We start from the raw sequence: 12,510 nt of genomic DNA, 5'->3' as shown, positions 1-12,510 counted from the left end.
CAATATTAAAATCGAAGATATTTAATTTGCTTTGAATTCCTTGATTTATAAACAGCACGGCAGTACATCCTTACAGCAGCGGACTCCCAAACAACTCAGTCTTTTACTCGAAAGCTAATAATACAGTTCCACACTAGAACCTGGAACGCACTATAAAGGATAACAAAGCACATGCCATTGACACCATAGAGTAAGCACTTAAAGTGATATGAATGTAAAATACAACAGTGCCGTAATAGACGGAAGAGTTTTCTTTGGGTGTCAAAGACGATAGCCAAGCGTGGATTTATCTCTAAGGAGGTCTTGCCACACGGTGAAGTTCCCGTTCATGTGCTGGTAGTCACAACATGCCACAGAGACAGTGGCTAAAGTATTCCAGGTTTATTTCTCCTAGCACATATCATCAGCGCGCCTCATTCTTCAGCCAGCAGCTGTTCCACTGACAGGACGTGAGTGCACTGTTTACTTTCGAACGTTGACATTCCCTGCCTTCCACTGAGGCGCGCGTCACGCGGCCGCAGTGACAGGAAGATCAAAAGGCTGGTCCCCTAACATTTGAGTAGTTCACACTGCGACAGAGGGTCAGTGTTAGTACGGCTAGTTCGCACGCATCATAGCCAGGCCTGAGCAGGTCAGCTACCTCCACAAGGTCAGGCGGCTACGGCTATCGCCAGACTTCAGACCACTGTTACCACACCTGGTAACAGTAACAGTCGCCACCACCACATCTGTACAACCTGAGTAGTTCGGGTTGGGGCCATAAAGACCTCGGAAACCAGATCTGAGGGACCACAGCAGATCCACTGGCTCTGAGCGTACCATAACCACATCAGGGTTACAGCTGCTGGGAGACCAGCTACTGCTACAGCCATGGGGTAGCAGCACTGCATACCAGCTGCTGGTGCCTAGTAAACTGTCCACTGATCAGGTGGACAGGTTAGCAACACATTTAAAGGCTTTTACGTTATGCTTATCGTAACTGAAAGACGGCCACCTCACCTGGAGAACTTAACATGTTCTATTGTTCCAGCTGGACAGTCTAATTGTCAAAAGAATATATTAGACAACCTTTCAAAAATACAACACAGGTCACATAGGCCATAAAGTTGCCCATCAACAACATTTGGCACCTAAACGTGTCACACAGAAACTTGCAACATAACATAGGAGACAGCTCAGCTACCCCCCACCTTGAACAAATAGGATATAGTGTTGGCTGGCACAGTGCCCACAATAGCACTTACCACAAACCCTCCAAATGCAAACACCAGAACATTAGACAGAAGACGTCACATACATTCAACACAGAGCAGATAGCCACATAACCAGCTATCATGGGCTCTTACCAGCACTTGCCCCCTAGACACCATACAAAAACCTGCAACAGAACAGGAGGCGAAACACAAGATATCCATCCACCATAGCACAGATAAGCCATTTAATGAGGTGTCATGGTGCCCTCAAAAATACTTGCTACCAAGACACCAAACAGAATAATGCTAAGAACACATAAGCACATATAGATAATACTGGCAACTTTCAGGACATGACCATCATTGCTAGCCACAAGCCACTGCAGAGAAAACACAGCACAAATATGGATTGTAAAGTTCAATCACATTTTCACGTACATTAGCCACTTAGAGATGCCACACAAACATATTATACAGAACAACTCACACAAAGCCTTTAACGACAAAACATGGATACACTAACAGCAATAAGGACATAAGCAGACATCTGCATGCCAAAGAGCACACTGGGCAGAACATCAGACATTTCAGAAACAGCCTAGACACGCCATTTGAACAGCAATACCGCGATCAAACTGTTTATCTCCTCCAGGAATGCGAATCTACTAAATGCATGGTAAAGTCTCCAGACTCAATTGTCTGGCACCAATATCACACACTCATAGCTTAAAGAAGGCAACATTGCCACTCAGCCATCCTCCAGGACCACAGAGGAACATTTTAAGTATGAAATCAATGACCAGCCCAAAAGTAAAGAGGTTACACTGCCCTGAACACAGGACCACAGGTCCATACAGACTCCAGCTAGTGGTGGAAGCTTCAGACTTCTATGGAACCCACAGCCAAAGTAAAACAGACATGACATGTTTTTAAATACAGGCTGCAAACCAGGTTATAGACCTGTACACGACTTGAAACCTAGTTCTCTCCATAACTGATGCCTAGAACCCACCTTTTCGTAGATTGCAACCTCCAACATCTCACAACCATGGCCAATTCTATGCCAGTTCTGTACCGAGAACTGATTACTCTCTTCTCTTCCTCACTTCCCACCGTTCCCTGCGAAGGGCTTATTCTTACTATTTTTGGAAACCTAATGAGTTTTACAAGAGCAGGATATCTTACACAGGGCCATGCCACCCTCCTTTTCACCCACCTGGTCCACAATGTCTCAGCTTAGCATGTACAGTCATTAAAAGTATACATTTCTCCAAGATTACAATCATGCGTCAAACTTAATACCCAACAAACAAGAACTCTGCCAGAAAGAGGTACATGCAGGTCAGTGTATATCAGGGTCCGGTGCTGCGGTCACCCAACACTAGTACGCTGCTGTTGCCCGTCCTTGAATGGAACAGTTGTCAGAGGGGTTTCCAACCTGGAATCACCAGGTGTCCCACAGCTCAAAGGGGTCTCTCACACCGTGCACTCCTGCAGAATGAGTCCTCATTCCCCACGGAGTGCACTAGTTACCCTCTATGGTCTCACTGCGGTGTGTCCTGTGTTACGCGAGTCCAGGCTTCTGTCCATTCCTTGATCCTCAACTCCCTGTGAATCTCCTTCTGCAATATTAACCACATGCAGCCAGCTGGGTATCTGAACACTTGTGAGTCCAGGTAGCCATCTCTTCACTACAAGGCGCGCAGGAGTTTACCAATGCATTGCCAGCTCGCACCTAGCCAGCATCAGCGCTAGGTCCACAAACCTAGATGTGATCGCATTGGCTTCCGGTCTAGGGAACCAATCCAGTAGGCAGGCACCTGGGGTCTTAGCCAAGGTCCTATTAGTCGCCACCTTGACAACTTCCACTACCCTGACCCAATATCAGTCAATCAATCAGGGTTTTATAGAGCGCACTACTCACCAGTTGAGGGCTCAAGTCACGGAGGGGTGGGTGTGAGCAGCTGCATTGGGGTCATTCAAAGGGCCAGGTCTTGAGGTCCTTCCTGATTTGGTGCGGTCGGGCTTCGCCGGAGGTGAAGGGGGAGATCGTTCCAGGTCTTGGCTGCGAGGTAGAAGAAAAACATTCCACCGGCTCAGGTCCTGTAGAAGCATGGGACGGTGGCTAGGGAGAGGTCAGCTGAGAGGTTTCTCTTGGGAGCATGGAAGGAGATGCGGTAGTTGAGGTATCAGGGTCCTGTGTTGTGGAGGGCCTTGTAGGTGTGTGTGAGCAGCTTAAAAGTTATTCTTTCGACGGAGAGCTAGTGGAGGTGTTTGGTGACGTGGTTGTGTCATGGGATATCGAGGATTAGTCTGGCTGCGGCGTTCTGGACGGTCTGGTATATGCAGAGTTTTTTTGTTGATTCCGTTGTAGAAGGCATGCTGTAGTCCAGTCTGCTGGAGACGAGTGCGTGAGTGACAGTTTTACTGGAGTCGGGGGGGATCCACTTGAATGTCTTGCGTAGTATGTGGAGGGTGCTGAAACATGCGGAGGAGACAGCGCTGATCTGGCGATTCACGGTAAGTAATAAGTCTCGTATGATGCAGAGGTTAGGTGCATGGTCCGTTGGGGTGGGTGGGTTACCGAGGGCGGGGGGTGGAGCAGAGGATGAGGACTGTGGTTAGTATGGGGCAAAGCCAGACCATATGATAAGACTCTGCATTATCTTTCCCCACATCTGGAGAATCCCACCGTGCAGCCGAGAACATCAGGCTCACAAGCCTGGGTGTGATGTATTCTCTGTGGAGGAAACAGCATTGTATGAGCTTGAATTTGACATTGCACAATACTTTGGGGTTGCGTGCTAGTGTCCTATTCTGGTCAAGGGCACAGATGGGAGAACCTAGATATAGTGCCCATCACTCTCAGAGAGGTCCCAGGTTACTTTTTTGGCTGGTCCAGGAGCGCCTGGTAAAGCAACAATGTTGCACACCTTTGCCCAATAATGCCAGGGATCCATTTTACAAACATGCCCGCTCCACTGGGCCACCACTGGTGCATCGGCGCTGTGAGTACTCAGGATTATTCCTACTTGTTTTAGTTGGGCGAGTGAGGTTGGTGAAAAGGGCAGAAGAAAAGGTCTTAATCAAGATGGTGGCAAGCTTATGCTTGAGATATGAATGACAGTACTAAGGTGCTCTGAAATGAAACCCTTTTTAAACTCTGAAATGGATTCGATTCCTTCTTCGATTACCTTGAGTATGCTTTATGCACAAGTTGCACTAGACTGGTGGGACTTTTAGTTTACAGGAGTTACCTTTGCGTCTACATGCTCAGGCTAATTTATGTTTTAGGAGCTTAACACTGGTACAGCCGTTTGCTTCCTCAGTGTCCACTCAGCTCTGGGAGGAGCTTATCAGCTGCTGATTTCCATTGGGTTTGTGAGTCACGAGGGGTGTTGCAGACAGGAGCAAGGTCTGAAACAAGATGGCTGTGTAGATGTACCCACAGCGCACCAAGGCACACCTGTCCATGCTTGTACAAGACCAAGGACAGAATATGATGTTAGGATCACCATATAGTGCAAATATTCCGCCTTTGAACTTTGTTTTGCCTGGGGTCTCTAACAAACAAATAACAAGTATATTGTAGGTGCCTGTAACATCATAGTAATAGACCAGACACTCAGGCCACCCAAAGCTCTACTGACAATAGGCAGCTCCATGGCCTGCTTCACTAAAATAGACCCAGTCAGACCATAAAATCTACAAGACACTGCAGGGCTACAGAACACAACTGCAGGGTCTGCTTCACTGCAAAATGTACATAAGCCATTTTTAATATCTCCTACAGTAATTCTCACTTTTTAATGTAAATGTGGGTGTACTTGTAAAGCGCACTGTGACTCCATGGAGTATCTTGGCGCTGAAGACCGCTGGGGAACCTGTCCTGGTTTTCCCTGTGAGATGGTCCCTTTCTGGGTATCTCCAAGGTGAAACCAGGCATCCCCGGCGTCTGTGGGGGGCCGTTGTAGAGATGAGGCAAGCTTAATGCCCAGAGTTGCCGAGTGTGTTCCTGGTTTGAGTAGGTACCGAGGCGAGAATTATCGAGTCCGTTTTGACCCTGGTCTACGACCCTGCCGCTTCGGGAATTGAACCCTGGTCCCTGGCCGATTCTCTGCTTACAGGTCTGCCGCCTCTAGCCAGTGAGCCACACCTCTAATCACTGGATCATGGTTAAGCAAGGCTACAAATGCTTTTAAATCTTCTACCTAAATGGAGGGCGGGGAGTCAGCTGTCAGATATAATTGATTGGATATGAAAGATGCCAACACGGAGTCCACTCTTAAGGCAAAATCATTACTAATTCACGTATTTAGCTGTCCCTAACATACTGAGCGTCTTTTCGTTATGCACAGGCCCCATTCTTAGACCGTGATTTTTCAAACAATTATGTAAAACTTAAAGCTCACCCTGGCCACGTTTATCTGTTCAAGTCGGGATTTCAGTATCTGGCCCAGACTTCAGAGTATAACAGAATTTTCTGCAAAACCTGGATGCACTACACTTGGGCGAGTGGGTGTCCTGTCCCACCAATATGGAAGGAAATACAGTATACCTGCTTAGTAGCTGTAAGGATCGACTTACTTGGGTGCACCAACCTATCCACCTGGTTGTGGAGAGTCCACCATGCCATAGGGGTCATACTGCAGCGCCCACTATAAAAAAATAAACTACAAAAAAGGGCATTGACAAAGTATTTTTTCTTAGGTGACTACTGCCTGCGCTCTAGAATGCCTGGGCTGGTGAATGTCGAAGTGGTCTGGTCATGATTCCACCTCATGCCTTTCCGTCCAACACTTGCTGTCTCTTTATCCAACTTCTGCAGGTTCTTTTTCATCCCTACCCTTCCTTTGTCATTGCTTGCCCATCTTTCTAGTCCCCCTTCTCTGACTCATCTTTTGCTCTTGGGAGTTCTGGGTCTGATGATGAAAAGAAGACCTGTGCCGCAAAAAATGAATTCCATTGCCCACCACCGGCACAAATTAATCCCTGTTTTTCCTCTTTCTTTTGATAGTCGAAATGTTTCATTCAAATTAGTATGGGGTAGTCAAAACACCTTGAAGATCAAACTTAAAACATGAGGGTACTAGAGAAAAGAGGACAAACTGGCTATGAATAAATGGAAGAGTAGATAGGTCCTCAATATCTGCATCATCCCGTGCTGCTAATCGAGGCTGAAAATAAAGCATTTTTTACCAACAGAGAAATCCTTCCTTTTCTTCTCAACACAGGGCTATAAACTCAAATTAGGCTCACCTCTATAGAAGCTCTCTTGTATCCTCGTCACCCTTTCTTTCCTATTCTCTCTCTATCATCCTTTGCCTAATTTCCCAGCAAGTCAATGCAGAGGGGATTAGCTAAACATGTATACCAAAGTACCTGTATTACTGAAACACAAGCTAATTTTGGCTAAACCCCGTAACAGAAATGCTAATGCACTTGTTTTTAAAATTAATAAAATACTTTGAAATAAAAAAAAAAAGAGTTTTGGAGCAGCCTTGACAAGCTCAGATCTTTCGATGAGCTCATTCTTATCCGATACCACCCAAGGAGCTCACTAATTTCTTTTGAGGAAATATTGAATGATCAGGAAAGTGACATAAGATACTTTGACTCACAGCCTTGAGCTTACTTACTCTCATAGGTACCTAGTCACAAACCTACTTGTCTGAGTGTCTTTCTCTATCCGGGCCCAGATGCTGCAGGCTCACTGTGAAAAGTATTTCTTTGGGTCCTTGACCCTTCAACTATGTCTGACATGTGCACAATCTTTAATTTATCTCCATGTGGTAAACAGCCTAAGCTGAGGTGATCAATTTATTTTGCCATTGATCGGTTGGTGATGGGGGGGCCCTTCCTGCCTGATTAGTTAATGTGTTGGCAACACCTGTGTTCACTCTGCTCCTAGCCTGGCACGCCCCAAGGGTCAGTATCATTGTTGCTTCTTAATGTCTGCCATATGCCACATCGAAATAGATTCCCAGCTAGGTAGACTTGCTGGAACAGACAAAGTTCAAATAAAGTGCCTTCCGACCAGATACAGCTCAAGTTTGACAGCATGAACTAGGCAAAAACTGACCATCAGAAAACGCGACACGGTCTCCTCTAGGGTTACTGGGAAATGTATCTGTTCCATTTTTGGTAAGTAAGAAACTAATTTTAGGCTTGAACCTTACTGAGACCCACAAGATCTACTTTCATAAAGCTCTTGGAAAAAAGGTTTACTCATGAGAGAGTGTCCGGTTTTACCATATAACAAGTACCCCGGGCCATCCTTGTCACTCAGCAAAGCATGATCCCCTACGTGGGCCCTGGCAACTTAATTTGTAGGCCTTTTGTTAAATTGACCAGAGATCTGCACCCATCTTTTCTGAACAACAGGCTCTAGGCTTGTCTGACTAAAAATTACAGGCAGCCTCTCTCTCTGCGACACCTCCGGCTCCAAAACATAGAGCCCCCACCCTACCCGTGTGCCCGAAGTTCACTGGCACAGAGTTCACGGTTTCTCTATTCTGTTGAAATATAGCCCACCACATCCTGGGTAGGTCTGGTTATGGGAATAGAGAAGTTCCCACCGCAACAACCGTCAGACCAGCATGATGAATGTGGCAACCAAGACATACATCTATAGACATAGATATATTTTATTCCTTTGCATTACATATTTTCTGCTTGCCCTATGCAATTTACGACGAGCGCTTGGCCTGAGAATATATCCTTTCACCTAGTGTATGTTCCGCATTTGATAGGATAGGCGCTAGGCGTCTGATAAATGTGCGAACCATGGTGTAATTGACGTAGGTAGGACTGGCGTGAGATGACATCACTGTAGGCACTTCTTACTGCTTAAAGGGTATATAAAGAAAGCCTGCTGGGTTCTTGTCAGACTACTTCCCTGTCTGTATGTAGGTGACAGGCTGTGTAGGTTTTCCCCAAGAGCTCTTGTTTTAGTAATATTTTATCTTTACATATATTCTGCTATATACATGCAATGTCTGCCATGTTATTTTAAATTGTTATTTCTCCTTTTGTAATTCAAATGCACATATTAAAATTACAAGGCTGCTTTCTTTTAGGTTTCATCTTGGATCAAATGCATTTTGTATTCTGAGAATATTTTCCTTGGTTTAAATCATGCTTTTTTCATAGTGCATTTATAATGTATCTTTGAGGTTTTTATTCTGTACATCTATGTTGCATTTTTCTGAAGTGTCTCTCTTCAATAAATTTCAATGCTTCCATGTGTCCTCTGGTGACTGTGAATGCGAAGTCACTATAATTAGTATTTTAAATGCCTATTTCTTGAAGCTGCGCCTTCTAAATAAATCTGTTAAACCTTTTGGCTTAGTTTCCATGACTCACATCTGTTTCCTTCATTTTAGAGTGAGCGTTTCCTTGCACCCCGCCTCAAGTTAAGGTGCCCCTTTGCCCCTAGATCTCTCCTTCGATCATTCAGCGAAAGTGCCTCCTGCCCTTTAAAGCGCTTCCTGTAACACTCATTACATTTCCCATCACCAGGGTCACACTTCATGACCTTAGCCATATCAAGGACTGGCTGACCAACTGTTCATAGGACTACCTGAATACAGTGGATTAGATTTTTTTAGAACATTTAATTAGCATGCTTTAATCCCACAGAACAGGTATCTTCAGTTGGAGAAAGTATAAAAATAGACAATCTACATTGTGATCGTCAGGCTCCGCATCCTTTGCAATTAAAATTCTTTTTGGACTGCTCCCTGTCAGCCAAAAGCCTTTGAATGTCTTAACGGTATGTGAGTGTCAGGGCACATCACTACATTTTGCACAGTAAGGGGGCGCTTTTTTGCAGTATTAAATTGCGTGGCCTGGATCCGAAGGGATTTGTGCGCTTTACATGTGCACCAGTTGCAATACCCAAGGTCACATTATGTTTATTCAGGCACGGGGAGATTAAATGATTAGCCCCGAATCACAAGATGTTGAGCTGACGCCGAGACATGAAAGTGGTTCCCCATCTCCTAAGTTGGCAGCAGCACCACAACCCACTGTGCCCAATGCCTCCACCCCCACCCTCATTCTGTCAACGATTAAGTCACTCGCTTGTCACAACTGACCTGCATGCGTCTCTTTGCATCTCACAATGTCCCTTTCCAACTACCACACATTCATTTTCTGAATGTTCCAACTTCCGAGCCGCTCTGCATATCACTTTCTTACTTACGGAAACCTCACTTTTATATCCTAATTCTAATTAGTGGGGAAAAGGGTCCGTTTTTTCGCGTCTGTAATTCTTTCCCTTACTCTTAGTTTTTTGCGCTGTAGGCTTCGGCTGTTTGAATGTTCCTGTGTGTTGGCTGTAGAGAGAGTGGGCGGGGAGGGATCGCCAGAGGTCTGAAGAGTGGGTGTCACGGATATGGGGGGAGCCCAACAAAGAGGCCTTTGTGGGTGCTGGGCAGGATGTGAGGTGGCCTAGTGAAGCATTGAAAAGATGCATTTTATCCAAATTCTGCTGCCGCAGCCTCGCAGCCTCCCGGCCCCCCACCTTAAATTCCATGTGGGCAATGGAGGAATTGTATACAAAAACGGAAAAATAGCTTTTATCGACATTAAGCGTAAACATTTCTAGCTAGGGCCTCCCTCCCGCTCGGGTATTAGTTACAGGAGAAAAGAGCACAAGATCCCTCCCCCTTTCTGAGGTAATGGGGGTACCACACTGGTTGTGACCAGATGACTCCATGTCACCGGGACACAACTTGACATATGACTTCATTAGGTAAATGTGTAAAAAAAAATAATACGAGTTCAGCAGAACGCGCAAGTGGGGGTGGGGTAATGCCGCCAGAGCGGCACTTTCGTGTATTCTGTTAGAGGCCACGGTTCTGCTGAGCAGGGCGAAAATGCACAATTGCAAACAGATGGGTAAGGCGCTGGCTTCCCACGCTGCACCCCGAGCCAAACATTCAGGGCACCGCTTCCTGCCTCTAGTATTCACACATATATCCATCCCGGCCACCCTTCGCACACCCATGTATGTACACGTCCGATGCACAGCATACGCCTCATCAACATATAGTTCAGACGATAATACGAGTTATTACCCACTTCAATAGCACCCATTATATACATCAAAAGAACGAACTGCTGAGGTGCGTGCCGGATGGGAGAAGGTGAGCCCAGTTTACGCAGCCGGTACTAGTTTAAGCAGCTGGTACCAGCCCCCCAAGGGTCACTTCACCTCCGTGATAGCACATATCCCGCCTTCCACAGCTTCTTCCCCTCGGCAGGAGACCCCGTTGTACTCCAACATCCGCCAAGTCACGTTAGATCACGATTCCCCCAACGCGCCCACATTCGTTCTTGCTTCCCAACCATTCCACGGCCTCTGCCCCGGCCGCTACTTGTTAACTCTGTACAGCATTTCCGTTGGGGGAGGGCCTAAAAACGCACACATACTAAATCTATACATACAATACTAAATCTGTGCGTGCTGCCTACATGTGAGGGGAAGTGTCCAGTTTCTACGTTTTCCTTTGATAATTGGGTTTCGTTACTTTGTCAGAAGTCCTTCCTACAAAAACAGACAACAAAGAAAAGAAAGAAGTCTGCCAGACAGGGTGGAAGGGGAGGTCCAGGCTTGGCCCATCCCATGCTACTCTCCTAAACCCTCTCGGCAGATCTCGTGTACGAGTGACCTTATGTCCCCCGGGAGAGGCTGGAAGAGAGCCATTCCTATGCCTTCAACAAGGAAAGAAACCGTTTTCAGGAACAAATGACAATAATACCTTGTCAGAAAATCCAAATCAGCAAGACATTATAATATTTATGCGTCTTTTATTTTTTAATGAGAAACTTAAGACAAAGGCCGAGAGTGCTGGGCAAAAACTAAATTAAGCAGAATGAACAAATATATATTATAACCACCATCCATACAAAAGCGCGAAGGCTGCAATCTACTTAAAGCAACCTAAAGTTGTCAGAAGTGACAGGGGTCACGGCAGGACTGCGATGTCTGAAACTCATAAACACGCAAAAGGCTTCCAAAGAAAAACTCTGATTTGTTTAATTTTCTTACCTGAGGGCTGAAGTTCACAGTGTTGGCCTCGCACGAAGACAGCGCTAAAAGGGCCATGCAGAGTAGAATGCGCAGCGCCGTCTGCATCTTTGTAGCGCCTTGAAACCCGTCGATGCGACTTTAAGCTTTTCAGTGTTAACTGTCCTTCCTTCGTCTTGTCCTTTTGTTTATTATTTTATTTTTTCCTCCGTCCGGCGGCGAAATCCTCTTTTCCCTGAAAAACTTTCTTTGAAACAACGGCGAAAACCCAAAATTACCCCATAAAATGCAATACGTTATAGAGGGGGGAAATGTGATAAATAGAAATCCTCCTCGTCTCCGGGACTTGGGATGTAAGAACTGGGGAAAAGGGGCACGCGTTGATAACGGTGTGACAGTTTGGGTTATCGAGGGAGCGCTATATATTTTTTTATTATTCTTCCAGGGTTTTTTTTCCTTCTTACTCCCCTGCTCCCCGAAGCCAAGTGGAGACGTGGTCGCTGCCGAAAGTAATTAGTACCAAAAAGGGAAGGGAAAAAATTCAGGGAGGGGTCTGGACATGGACGTATTACTTTTTTTCCCTCTGCGGCCAGGGCCGCCCTCTGCCGGTAGGCGAGGGATTTTTTTTAAATCTTGATTTTTGGTGATATTTCATAGCCCAAGCATGGCTTGAGGGCATCAGAGCGCTTTTCAATTAGTCATTTCTTTTTTCAACAGTCGCCGAGACGGATGTCGAACTAGCAGGCATACTCAACCGTCGTATTTTTTCACTGAAGAAGCATGGTATGAAAATACACATTTATTCTGTAGTAGAATATCCGTTTAGCACTTAGGCAGCCCAAAGAGGAGAATCATCAGTAGCTAGAGTTAGTAGGCGCTTCATCAAGGTTCCCGAACAGTCAAATAAGACGGATAACCGTGAGGATAGCTCACTCGGTCAAAGACCCTGCTGCAGATATCGGAGTGAAGCCTGCAAGCCACTCGTTACCGTCCCTGTATCATAATTTGGCTGGTTAATGTATCTGTTGTAGGACGCTAACTCAGTGCAACGAGCAGGCAACAGATGTCAGCCTAATCTAGCCGCTGGTGAATGCTAGTTGTGTGTGGCCCACTCATTCAGTTCTAGCTTTGTAACTCAACGCACAATGCATGCTGGGGTTTTATAACCCCTTAAAGCTGCACTTTTTTTTTTAAATGGAACTCTGATCGAGACTTCGCAACTTCCAAAGTGTTTGCTTGAACATGTTAGTAAAGCCGCACTCCACGTATCCATTATCATTA

General features: G+C 45.8%; 1 protein-coding gene across 3 annotated transcripts in view; it reads right to left on the bottom strand.

Annotated features, from left to right (window-relative positions):
* LOC146871241 (matrix metalloproteinase-14-like) overlaps window positions 1–11,735 on the bottom strand; it is a 347,444-nt gene extending 335,709 nt beyond the window's left edge. For 2 of the 3 annotated variants that reach the window (XM_085650670.1, XM_085650655.1), the window contains exon 1: window positions 11,251–11,735. Coding sequence is in view for 2 of the 3 variants with exons in the window: in XM_085650655.1 (XP_085506781.1) it covers window positions 11,251–11,337 (87 nt within the window). In the remaining variant the exon portion in view is untranslated. Of the gene's footprint in view, window positions 1–10,413; window positions 10,539–11,250 lie in introns of those variants that run through there. The other variant, XM_085650662.1, reaches the window with a different exon arrangement.
* Window positions 11,736–12,510: the final 775 nt, after the last annotated feature.

This window comes from Triturus cristatus, chromosome 1_1 (assembly GCF_964204655.1).
Source record: "Triturus cristatus chromosome 1_1, aTriCri1.1, whole genome shotgun sequence".
In the NCBI taxonomy this organism is placed as follows: Eukaryota; Metazoa; Chordata; class Amphibia; order Caudata; family Salamandridae; genus Triturus; species Triturus cristatus.
Note: the sequence above shows the minus strand (reverse complement) of the source record. Positions and strands in the feature narration are given on the sequence as shown.